General features: G+C 39.7%; 1 protein-coding gene across 8 annotated transcripts in view; it reads left to right on the top strand.

The window, feature by feature from the left end:
- Positions 1–13,379, top strand: part of ITPR1 (inositol 1,4,5-trisphosphate receptor type 1) — a 325,544-nt gene that overhangs the window by 109,854 nt on the left and 202,311 nt on the right. For all 8 annotated transcript variants that reach the window (XM_053219026.1, XM_027042521.2, XM_053219028.1 and 5 more), the window contains exon 5: positions 7,613–7,728. In XM_053219026.1, the coding sequence (XP_053075001.1) occupies positions 7,613–7,728 (116 nt within the window). The remainder of the gene's footprint in view (positions 1–7,612; positions 7,729–13,379) is intronic.

The raw sequence follows: 13,379 nt of genomic DNA, 5'->3' as shown, positions 1-13,379 counted from the left end.
TACTTTTGTCTTGCATAGTGGGAAGAGGCCTTGCCTTTAGAATTGATTATTTTCAATAATGCTCATGAATTGGTAAATAAAAATTTAATTGGTTGAGCTAAAGTAGATCAAAAAGGAAGTGTGTACCTGCGTTTCCACTTAGTTAATGTGTTTGTGAATGATGGCTCTACAACCAGGAAAGGTGAAAAAGGTAGACGATAACAGCCTTGAGTGTAATTAGCTGGGGTTTTCCTTTTTTTTTTTTTTAACATGTATTTTTAAATTAAAAAAATTCTTTTTTAGTGTTTGTTTAGTTTGAGAGAGAGAGAGCAAGTGAGAGCTCGAGTAGGGGAGGAGCAGATAGAGAGGGCGAAAGAGAATCACAAGCAGGCTCTGCACTGGCAGCACGGAGCCTGACGCGTGGCTCGAACTTAAGAACGATGAGATCATGACCTGAGACAACACCAAGAGTCAGATGCTTAACTAAGCCACCCAGGTGTCCCTGACATATACTTTTTAATTGAAATATATTTGATGTATAACACTGTTGTAAATTGAAGGTATACAACTTGATATTTTGATACATTTATATATTGTAATGTGATTGCCATTTACCCATAATTAGCACCTCCATCTCATTATGTAATTATCCTTTTTTTTTTTTTTTAGTGATTGGAAAAATTAAGTTCTAGTTTCTAAGCAAATTGAATGATTGTAGCACATTACTGTTATCTACAGGATAGTATGTTAGATCTCTAGGGCCTACTTACTACTTGTAAGTTTGTACCCTGAAACAATTACTGTCCTGAGTTTTCTACTCAGAAAAAGCATCTGGTGGCCCAAGTGGGAAAAAAATTAACTCGTTTCCCTTTGTCTCTTAATAACAATGTGTATATTCTTATGCAGACAGGTATTGGAAGGTTTATTTTGCAGTCCCAGTTGGAAAATGTCACTTAACTTCAAAGGACTCCTGTCATGACTTGGGAAATGTGATTAACAAGCAACAGACACAACAGTGTGTTGTACTGACTGGTTTCCTGTTTTGTGAATTGGAGTTAATTACTTGTTCATTGAAGGCTTTTGTTGGAAATAGGAGTAGCTTTTACTTTTGTGAACTGCCATTTTAGACTACTCTTAAACCTCGAGTATCCACTTATTTATTGGCCTAATATTTTATTGAATGCAATAGGGAACAGAATGATGAAGAAGCCATACCCTTGTGAAATACTTAAAATATGAATTGTTTTGTAGTCCCCTTTGATTACTTCTTTTAAATCTTAACTCCATTATTGGGGAATTAATGCCTCGTCTTCTCTTTGGTAATCATACTGTCTGTTCTTTTGAAATTTTCATTCCTCTGCCTCTTAACCATCTCAAAAGAAGGCAGGATATGAACAACACTTAAATTTTTCATACTTGTAACTTACATAAACTCTCCCCCTTGATTTCTCTCGATATAAAATTGCATGTACATATGGTGGGTGAATGAAGACATTTTTAAAAAATCATAGCTTGTTGATTGTGTTTTTGGTCTTTCAAGTAGGTTGGAAGAGCTCATTCTATGAAAGAAGGAACTGTTTTTGTCTAGTTAACAGCTACAACTCCAGCCGGTGCATGGTAGTAGGAAAGAGCAAAATGGATACTTGGCAAATTCAAGGACAGACAGTAGCAGAGGTTGGTTAGGTATACAGCAAACTCCTTCTTTCTTGGCACTCATCTGAACTGCATTTTTTAGCTCCTTATATCTTGGTGGGGTCATGTGTTTGGTTATCACTAATGACTGGTGATACAGGTTTTGTGTTCCTTCTAGGACAGTACAGCTAAGAGCAGGTGTGCCTTCTCGTGGCTGTCTTTGCTGAGACCTCCTCCTTCAAGTGGGAGACCTGAGGGCCTGTGGGAGATGTCCTTGGAATGTACGCCCAGTAGCATAATTGCCAGATTATATGTTACAGGTTCTATATATCTACGTAACTTTACTCATCCCTAGTTTCACTAGTTTGCCTATCTCTCAACAGTGCAGAAAGGTTTCCACATCTCCACTGATCTGTGGCATTATCCAGCTTGTTGCCTTTTGTCATTCGGTTGCAAAGTGATAAGTCAGTAAAAACTGAAATGCCTTTGAGTACAAAAAGGTTGTTTAAAAAAGTTAAATATTTTCAATGGTATGTGCACCTTCTTTAAAAAGTGAAATCCTGGAGGTGGGAATGAACGTCATAAATACAGGGTTTTCTTTTGTGGGTGATGACAGTGTTTTGGACCTAGGCAGTGGTGGTGGTTGCACAACATTATGATGTTCTAAACGCCACTGAACTGTTTACTTTAAAATGGCTAATTTTGGGGCGCCTGGCTGGTTCAGTTGGTAGAGCATGCGACTCTTGTTCTTGAGGTTGTGAGTTGAAGCCCCATGTTGGGTATAGCAATTACTTAAAAAATAACATCTTTAAAAAATAAAATGAAGGGGCACCTTAATTGGGTGGCTTAGTTGGTTAAGCAACCAACTTCAGCTCAGGTCATGATCTTGCGGTTCTTGAGTTCAAGCCCTGTGTGGGACTCTGTGCTCTCAGCTCAGAGCCTGGAGCCTGCTTCAGAGTCTGTGTCTCTGTCTCTGCCCCTCCCCTGCTTGCAGGCTCTCTGTCTCTCCTTCTCTCTCCCTCTCTCCCCCTCTCTCTGTCCCACTCCCTCTCCCTGTCTCCCTCTCCCCCTCTCTCTCTCAAAACTGAATAAAACATTAAAAAATAATAAAAAATTAAAAAGTTAAAAAGTAAAAGTAAAATGGCTAATATTAATGATATGTGAATTTCACCTCAAAAAAGTTCAAATACTGATGAAATGCAGAATAAAACTAACAATTCTATGTCTGACACCTCAAGCCTTCCACTTTCCAGAGGCAACAGTTTAAAATGTTTTAACATTTTCTACTGACATTTACCCCTGTATTTCTAGATGATATGTATCTCTTTTTAAAAAAAAATTGTTAATGTTTATTTATTCTTGAGAGACTCCCTCTTCTGGAGGGAGGGAAAGCGGGAGGAAGGGTCTTTATTCTGCCCTGCCTAGTTGCAGATGGATAGCCATGTTGTATTTGTAATGCTGACATCCTCAAGTTTTCTCCTCTTCAGCATTACCATCCTTCTTCTGCCCCCCACCACCCCACCCTCACTCCTTAAATAACTCCTGTATTTCCAACCTGCTAGTTGATGGATGGCTTACTCAACATTTCAGCTTGGATGTTTCATAGGCACTTCAAACTAAGCATAGCTAAAATTACTGATTTCTACCTCTCTCCCCAAAGCCGCCCCTCCCTCGCCTCAACCTTTCTTGGTGGGCACTGACACCACCACCACCACCACCAAAAAAAACCAACAAAAAAACAAGAAAAAAGCCCCCTTGCCAGGTTCTCTGCTTAAAGTCCTGGGGTAGCTTCTCACTGCTTTTAGAAATAACTATTTCCTGCTTCGCCAGGGTCTACATGACCCTGCATGATGGAACTTCTGCCTGCTTCTCTGGCCACATCTCTTGTAACTCCGTTTTGCCCAGTACCCTTCAGGCTGTTTTTTTTTCTATTTTTTACGTAACCATGTCAAAATTTCTTTCAAGGGCCATTGTGCTTGCTAGTCTTTCCCCTTGGAAGGCTATGCCTCCAGATGTTTATCAACGTGGCTCCTTCACACCCTTGAGCTGTCTGTCAGGTGCCCCTCTGCTGGAGTTGCCCAACCCCACGGCCCCGTGTAAAAGGCTGCTGCTGTATACCAGCCACATTGTGTCAGCATATAATTCTTATTAGTACATAAATCCTCTGTTGTACTCTTTGACTTGATGTAGTTCAACTCGTGTCTTTAGTTTTTTGCTATCATTAGAATTGTACTAAGAAACGTGTGAGTTGGGTTCAGTGTTTTATTTTCAGCACCCGGTACCACACCCAACACACAGTAGGCATTTTAATAAATAGTAATTGAATCGGTGAATAGATGCATGGGGACTTAGAGCTGGAGGTATCTTGAGAGGACATACCTGCCCCCACTTGGGGAGCTGTAGAGATTACAGCACAATCCGGTCACTAATTCAGCAACCATCACTGCGCTCCTTCTGTATTCCTAGGCCCTGAATTACAAGTGCTTGGAGAACAGACAAAAATCTCTGCACTCGGGAACCAAAGGAGGGTGATATGGAGACAGTGGGGTTTCGCCTGTTCTTCTGGTAGCCTTTGTTATGTGACTTAGTCTTTAACGTGACTCTCTGTGGGTGCGCTTCTTTGCTTTTTCACTCCCCCAGGGACTCTGGGGCACACCTGTGGCTCCTCTTGACTTCCTCTTCTCTTAACTGTACCATAAGTGCTCATTTCATAGTTGATGAATCTTCAGGCTGTTGAACGTTCTCCCTCCCACCAAGTTCTGGGATGCTGTTTAAACCATGGAACATCACCCATGGCCATGGGTTCCAGCCCACTCAGCCCTTTCTCACTTAACCCAGCTCTCTTTTTAGCTAACTTCTGTGCTAGCCCAGCATGGCATCTGCTAAAGCTTAGGAATATTCAGGAGTAATTTTTGAAAGCTTAATTTAGTTTATTCTTCAAAGGCTTAAAATAACAGTTGTCACATAAGGTATTCTTTGTGGCATTTCTTTGGGGTGAGATCAAACTACTCTGTGTGTACATGCGTGTGTGTATATATATGTGTGTGTGTGTATATATATATATATACACACACACTTCCCTCAAATATGTATTATATATATATATTTTTTTCTACTGGATTTCCTGCATTTGTGTATTTCTATACTTAACCCAGTATTAAGATCCAGTGGAACTTTAATTTTGTCCTGCTGTGCCATCCAAATAGCAAAGGGCAATGTGGAGCCGCTGACTTGCAGAATTTTGGAAGGTTAGTTTAACATCACATTTGAATTGCTTAATTTAATTTTCTCTTTGAATCAGTTGCTAAGCAACTGGCAAGACAGGACAAAATCAGCAAGGCTAATTTGGTTCCGTTACTAGTTTGTTAGCATCTCTTATGTTTACATAGCTGATTGGTTGTAAATAGGCTTAATCCATTGCAATGCATTGTTTTGTCCAAGGAAAATAGTTGGTGTGGAAGTCATGGCAAGGCTTTGGTTGCATTGATAGTGCTTAAATTTACACTCTTATCCTAGGTGAATGTAAAGTCATCTGAAGTTTTGAGCCTGTGTTGTGACCCACTTACTTGTCATGTGGGGTGTTTGACTTGGCTGTCCCTTGAACATTGTAGAATAGTTCTTTCCATTGCATGTTAATCCATTGGCATTATGGTTCCATTCTGATTGTTCCTAAAATCAACTTAAATTCTTTTGTTTGCAATTCATACCATTTAGTTATTATCAGGTGAAGTTTGTTGGAGGAAAAAGTCCGTTGTACTCTCATTATTGATGAAATTTAAAACTGTTTATTTACTCTGTTTGGTCCATAAAGTAAGTCCTGTGTGAAATATTAATACCAACAGCATACATGTTTTGAATGCCTTTTTTAAGTCCTGTGATTATCAAGGAAGTCACCCTTGCTCAGTCCACTCTTTGCCCACCCTCTATTCTGTGCCAAAGAAAGGACCTTAACAGCTAACCAATAGTCTCGTGGTTGTGTGTAATTGTTCATGGGGTAAATAGTGGGTTCACATATGTCAGACTGGTAGGAATACTGTCTCAATGATGTCATTAAGTGGCCATTGATACAGTAACAGTGACCTGTGGCTTTCATAAAAGGTGGGGCCAGCAGCTCTATTTTTAACAAGTTACCTGTGTTGTCTTTTGTTTTCTAAAGATCTAGATGGCATCTTTCATATGCTCTAATGATTACTTTGATTGATGATTACCTTATGTTCTTGATGAGTATGTATATACCTTATAACTGCTTATGACTATATAGAAATATTTAGTGATGAAGATTACAGAACAGAAAATACTTTTTATTTCTATGGTTGATGTTTTATTTTTTCCTCCACACTGTATTTGTGCAGTAATTGGTAAAAATTCACTGATCACAACTAAAAGAAATGGTGGTCTGACTTAGAGCAAAGTCCTAGTGTCTGCGTACTTGATAGCAAATGAATTTTTGTTGCTGTGAGAGAGTTAGTTGGGAACTACAAAAACTCAATATTGTTCAAGTTCCTTTAAGAAAATCTGTTTTAGTGAACAGACGAGAGTAAGTGTGTGGTTAGTAGGCTGAATTTCCTTAGAAGCTTGTTCTGAAATACTTCAGGGTATAATTTTTCCAAATCTGGGTTTTCATTCCAAAGTTACTGATTGTACTATATAAATACTTAACCATTTGAAAACCTAAGTATGTCAGTATGTACATTTCTCAGGGAATAGGTGTCACTATTAGTGTTAGTTTTCAAGAGCAATTCTTTCTTTTTTTTTTTTTTTCTGATTCTTCTCTCTTCTGCCTATTTTTTTTCAATATATGAAGTTTATTGTCAAATTGGTTTCCATACAGCTCCCAGTGCTCATCCCAAAAGTCTTTCTTTTTTTTTTAAGAACAATTATTTCTAAACTTTATTGGTGGCATATCCCTGTCAAAAAATTCAGCAAATACACCCCTAAACTATGTGTATGTATATATGTAAAAGTTTTATGTATGTGTCACTGTACTAATATATTGTATATATTGTAAAAATAAGCAGGAAAATAAACATTGATGAAAAGATTAAATAATAGTGTAGTATCCTGTCAATCATGATTATCCTGTTATGATTATCGTTCTGTAAGGCACAGAAGTGCTGTAGGGTAAGGCTAATAATTAGAGACAATACTTTAAATGGTTTTTTATCATTTTTATTATCTAGGTGATGTTAGGTGTTTTTGTTTTTTTAGATCATCATTATTTTCTCTGTATAGTGGCTCACGAGAGGAACATGAGGATGGTTGATTGTGCCATTTTTTCATTTGTGGGGTTTGCATTACCATTGTCTTCGATGTTTGGATATCTTGGCAGAAATATTTTGAAGCCGCTAGTCTATTTTTTGAGGGTCAGTTGCACCACCTAGGACAATATACAAAGTCATGTGAGCCCAGGCATACCTAAATGGGAGCACATTGTGATGCGCCGATGCTGAGAGACAAGGGCATGTACTGTCTCAGCACAACCCCCAGATGTTCTATTTTCCTGAGAATCATCTAGTACATGGTGTTCAAGAGACCACTGCCCTAGGAAGTCTCTGCAAAAAGACTTCTGTAGTATTTTTTTTAAAGTGTGGTTGGATTGAAGAGAGTTGTATTTACAAATGAAAATGCTTGTGTTGTTGCATATAACTAGGATGTCTGTCCTTCTAGCTGTCCATCATGAAGGAAAGGAGATGACTGGGGGGTGGGAGCGGGGGTAGCTTTAAGAGCCCTGGACTCTGAGTCCTAGCTCTGCCACTAACTGGCTGGGTGACAATGGCAAATGAATTGACTTAATTTCTAAAAGCCTCAGTTTCCTCATTGGCACCACCATTGTGGTGGTGAGGATTAAAGGTCAAAGGAGACGTTCCCAAAAGGATCTTGTAACTTGTCATTTATACTTACATATAATCTGTAATGCCTTGTATGAATAAAAGGGCAAAGCTTTTTCATATGTTGAATGCATATACTTCCTCAAAAACATTTTTGTTTGTTTCACTTCTAGATTGCCTCTTTAAGCTATGTCCCATGAATCGCTACTCTGCCCAGAAGCAGTTCTGGAAAGCTGCCAAGCCAGGGGCCAACAGTACAACCGATGCAGTGCTGCTCAACAAACTGCACGTATGTATTGCGAGGGGTCTCTCCATGAGGAGGGTCTTTGGAGTGGCCACTGGGTAGTGTCTGAGCGAAATGGGTTAGCGTTACAACCCCTCAGCTCTAGGTACTGGCTTTCATATGACCTTTGTGAAAGGGATAAAGGGGAGCTTGACCCTAAGGAGAGAAATATCATAGTCAGCCTGAGATATCTTGAGAGTTACTCTCTGCTTGGCCATTCCACTTCTCAGATGACTGGCTGCAGTACTGGTTATGAGCATAAGTTCTGGAAGCAAATTCTGGCTGCATCACTCACTAAATGCTGATCTTGGGGATGTTAATTAGCTATTTGGTGCCATTCCCTGCTTATAAAAAGGGAATGGTAATATCCACACCAGGAGACTCTTGTGAAATGAAATCAAACATGAAATGAAACATAAAAGGTACATGAACAGTGCCTGGAATGTAGTAAGTGCTTAATAAATTTTAGCTATTACCATTGTATTTTGATCCTGACTATTATCTTGGCATATAAGAGAGAAGTGTATTCCACTGTTAATGTGCTGTGTGACCATAAGCAAGTTTTTGAGCCTCTCTGTGCATGTTTATCCATCTGTAAAATGATGACATAGTTTTTTTAGTGTCTAATATCTAGATGACCTAATTTTTCTGTGAGGCTAATTTCTGTGGAACTACTTGGAGGTGTTTAGAAGAAGACATGACATATATCCAATGTAGTGGTATTAAAATTGCAACACATTTTCTATCCCAGGATTTTCCTGCTTTGTTTTTCTCAGTGTTGTTTATCATGATCTTTCTAATTTATCAGCTGGCTACCGCCACTAGTATGTAAACTATCTGAGGACACAGATTTGTATCAGGTTTGCTCATTGCTGTATCCTTCGTGCCTACAATATGTAGTAGGCACTCAAATATTTACCAACAGAATGAAAAAAAGGCTTTATTGAGACTTAGTGATAACAGTTGAAGACATAGAGTATCTATGAGCACCATGGAACTTGCCAGGTCATGTCTCACACTGGGTCTCCCGGACTAACATATGACAGAGTCACCACCAGCTGCATTTGGTAAGGGAAGGGACATGTGGAGGACCATCTTTATTCAGTGATACCATGTTAGGTGGGTGTTAGGTACTCTAGGTATGCTGAAAAGACCTGGTTCCTAGCCTCGGCGAGCTTGTTGTATCCTGTGAGAGCACGCAGGCAGTCACTCCTGTTGCACTTAAAATGAAATCGAGACTTTGTGCCTGCTGGACCGTGCTTTCTCCTTTGAGGCTTCTGAACTACACTCATTATGCTCCACTGGCTTTATTTCACTTTATTGTTTTGAGCACCACAGACTCTTACAGATTTTTTTATTTTAAGTTTATGTATTTATTTTGAGAGAAGAGAGAGGGAGAGAGAGAATCTCAAGCAGGCTCCACACTGTCAGTGCAGAGCATGATGCGGGGCTCAGACAGAAAAACCATGAGATCATCATCTGAGCCAAAATCACAAGTCAGATGCTCCAACAACTTTGCTACTTTTGTGCTTTCTGTTTATTCTTAGAACATTCTTCCCCTGACTCTTCCTAAGTTAAGACCTTTGTCTCCTTCATATCTCTGTTTTAAGTGTTACCTCAGTGAGGCCTCTCCTCACTTCCTTATCTAAGTGATGCCCTGCTTGCTTTCCTGTCTTCGGATTTTTCTCAGCACTCTTCCCTGTCTTACTCATTAGAATGACAGCTCCACAAGATGAGGAACAATGGCTGGCTTGATCACCACTGTATCCCCAGTGCTTAGAATAGTGTCTGGTATGTAGTAGGTGCTCAAGAAATACTTGCTGAATAAATGAGCACTGTGCTAGGTGATGGTAATGAAACTGTGATAGTATCTGAACGCTTTGGGAGCTCAATAGCTAATCAAGAACAAAGAGGTGGTGACAAGGCACCATGGCAAGTACTCTTACAGGGTGAACCTAAAAGCCCCCAGGAGGTTGTGGAAACACTTAGAAGGGGCACCCAAATCCATCTTTGTGAATAAGCAGTAGCGATATGGTAGTCAGGGAGGGCCTCCCGGAGGAGGAAATGATGAGTCTCAATGTGAGGCATCTGTGGGAGTTAGAGAGTAGGAGAAGAAGAAAGAGTACAAACAAAGAGATTGTTGTGAATACTTCAGGAATTGCATCATTATTTTCATGGTTTCAGGGCCGACGTTCTCAACCTCAGCAGACTAATTGCTCCCTCTTAAGAGAAAATATTATGTAATTTTATGAACAGGAAGTAACATTCATAAATAATGCAACCTCTGAAGATACCAGTGTTTTTTTAATGTGTATTTTTGAGAGCACGTGCACGCGCGCGTGCGAGAGAGAAGGGAGGTGGGAGTGGCACGGGAGGGGCAGCGCAAGAGGGAGACAAAGAATCTGAAGCAGGCTCCAGGCTCTGAACTGTCAGCACAGAGCCTGATGCGGGGCTGGAACCCATGGACCATGAGATCATGACCTGAGCCGAAGTTGGACGCTTAACCAAGCCACCCAGACACCCCTGAAGATACCAGTTTTTTAAAAAAGGAGAAATAACAGAAAAGTAATAAATATTATAATCGTGTGCTCTGGTAAATTAATGCTCAGGCACGATTATTCTAGATGATTTAAGGAAATAAATGCTCTCACCTATTTGTATAAACTCTATGCATGAGGCAGCCAAAGATGGTGACTCAGGTAGGTGTGTAGTGCTGGCCACCAGAAAGCATGTTTTTCGTAATGTGATTTTCCAAAATGGTCAGCAGTCCTTGGCAGTGTTAGGAAGAGTGCAAAGTGTACTCTTCCTGTTATTAAATAGGACTTGCATTTTGCTTAAATGTATTAATGGTAGTAATTAGACCATATAAAACTGTACTTTGTGTTGATCTGTAAAGGGGAGTTAGGGGCTAGACCCAGAAATTGCAGACCACCTTTTAACCCATGGGAATGTCAACCAGACATAACATTGTACGGGATGAACGAGACTTTACCATGCATTTCAGGGCACCCAGCATTCCTAGCTCCTGTCCACTCAACATCAGTAGTGCCCCCCACTGCCCCTCATCACTGTGATGACCCAGGGTCCTCCTAAAGTCTGTATCTGGGACTGTGGAATCCAGTTGAATGGGTTTGTTTAATCTTTCACGTCTCTAATGTGAGCTATTTAGTGCTTATGCCTGTGGGGTTATCTTGCAAGAAGTGCATCTTCTGTTGTCCCGCCTTTCTTTTCCTGGAAGGAAAATCATTCTGTTCAATGAGATCTTATTAGGACATCTCAAAACTTCTCCTATGCTTTTTACAGCAGGGGTTGTAAATTAAGATTCCTCTTGATCATGCAGGAAGCATAATCAACCGGAATAAAGGGAACTTGGTGGGCCTGGTTGCTAAGTGGAGTGTGCGTGTGTGTGGGTCCACAGGGGGCAGATACACTCCCCTGCTGTTGCTGTGTGGGAAGGTGGGCTCAGAGCTGCTGCCACATCTTCTGCTTTCTCAAGAGAAGCTACAAATTCATGCTTTATGTCTATTATCTCAGTTTTTTAAAAATGTCAGCAACTAATTCAATTATAGTTTAAAGCATGCATTCAGCACAATAATGTCTCAAGCTGAGTGGGGTTCTTTAGTCAGCTGTTTGCAACCTGTGATATGTATTATGTTTCCTTTCAATGGAAATTCCGTGCAATGCTCCTTCCCATGAATGAACTGTGAAAAAAAACTGCACATTACGTTTGAGAAAACGTAATCCTCAAGGTGAGCAAGAACTCTGAACTCCTTATTTGAAAAAAAAAACACAATTATTTGTTTCATGCTGTTGATTCTTTATATTTTTTAAAAGGAAACCAATACTTTTTCCTGATTTGGGATTCCTGATGTGGCTTGGGTGTTGACTTTGTGCATTTCCTACTTTTATTGCTTATTTGGACCTCCCCACCCCCACACCCACCCCCACCCCAACCCCCACCCAGTGTCTGAAAGTCATGTACATGTCTTAGTTCAGTCATTAAAAATGTTGTATTTTGGGTAGCCACTTGCCTTTGGGGGTTAATGGCCAGTCTCCATTGAGTTTTCATTTTTATTTTTGTCAACTACTGTGCAGTACCCCAATCAAAGGTCAGATTATTTTAAATTAATGCCATTTAAGGAATTAGTTGTCTAGACCACTTGACTTCCCTTTGACTAGGATAAGCCACACAGAAACAGCATTCTGAAGGAGAATGACATCTAGTGGCTGGATACTGTGTGTTCATTCCCTCTACAGCACTAACTGGATTCTAACTTGTCTGCTCATGATTTCTCAAAAGTCTCTTGGCAAAAGGAGCTTCTCCTATCTGCACATCATATAATGTGCTCTACAGGCCTTGACTACTGTTCGCTCACAGCATTTTGACTGACATTGTTTTGGTTCTGAAAAACAGTCAATTACATTAAGTCATAGTTTGGGCAAGCTAGGAAGAACCCGAAGAGTGACCCATCTCCTGTCCTCAGAAGCCTGAGTCTTGTATTGCTTGTTTTTAGAAGCCTTAATTCCTTATCTTCCTTGTCTTATTACATGGTTCAGGGATTTTTGACCTTAAATAACCTCTCCCCACTGTTCCTGTGACCTTTCTGTAGTAATTGAATAATGGTTTGTCTGTGAAATAAAGTAACAGGTGGCTATGATAGGGGTGACCTTGATGTTGCTTAGGGGGAGCATGGTAGTATCCATGATGAACCATGGAGATAGAGGCCGTAGCATTAAGTGTGATTTCTTCCTCAGAACAAAACAGTCCTCAACCTAGTGTGTTAGGGAAAAGAGCAACAGGTATTTAAATAATTAGGTTTTAAACATTGAAAAAGAACACATTTAAGATGGCTTTTTAAAAAATCCAGGCTATTTGTCCCAGAGATACAATGAAAAGGTTTTTGAAGAAATAACATACATGAGTGTTAAAGACAAATAATTCCAAAATATACATGAGTAAGAAAAGGGGAAAAAATAATGTAATCCCTAAATCTTAATCCTCAACTATAATGTTGGTTTTTATTTGGTGTGTCCCCCCATCCACCCCCTATTACATTCCTGTATTTCTACATTTGGAACTATCAATGGGAACATACTGTATTCTCCTTCTTTAACTTTGTTTTATTCACTTAATATGTTATGAATGAGTAAGAATCTTTTACCTTCATTGTAATGATTACATGGTTCCTCCATTGTACTCCAGTACTTTAATTCTACATAGCCAATCCTTGTGCGGTGTGTTGTATTCAGAATTCTGAGTTTTTACAGTGTCAAAACTAGTTGTTATGGACTGATGTCTGTGCAAGGTTATCTTTTAAGGAGAAACTTCTGGAAATGGAATTGGTAAATCAAAGTTGAACCCATTGAAAAACTTTCTGAGCGACATTGCCAGGTTATCCTTTAGATACATTTATTGGTTTACCATCTTACGGTGTGGGCCATTTCTTAGAATTTACTTAAAGGATTTAACAGACAAAATTTCACTCTGTGCAAGGGTGAAGCAACCTTAATCAGTGGTCCCAGGTATAGTTAGTACCTTACTATCTTTGTAGCAATCTGTGCCTTGCCTGTTGAACCTAAAAATCATGAAGGTTATTTTTGTCCAAAACTCTAATTTGGCTTTGTGGAAGGAGTTAGCTAAGGACTGATGGGTGAAC

Source organism: Acinonyx jubatus, chromosome A2, assembly GCF_027475565.1.
Source record: "Acinonyx jubatus isolate Ajub_Pintada_27869175 chromosome A2, VMU_Ajub_asm_v1.0, whole genome shotgun sequence".
NCBI classification, from domain to species: domain Eukaryota; kingdom Metazoa; phylum Chordata; class Mammalia; order Carnivora; family Felidae; genus Acinonyx; species Acinonyx jubatus.
This window is presented reverse-complemented; position numbering and strand designations above follow the sequence as displayed.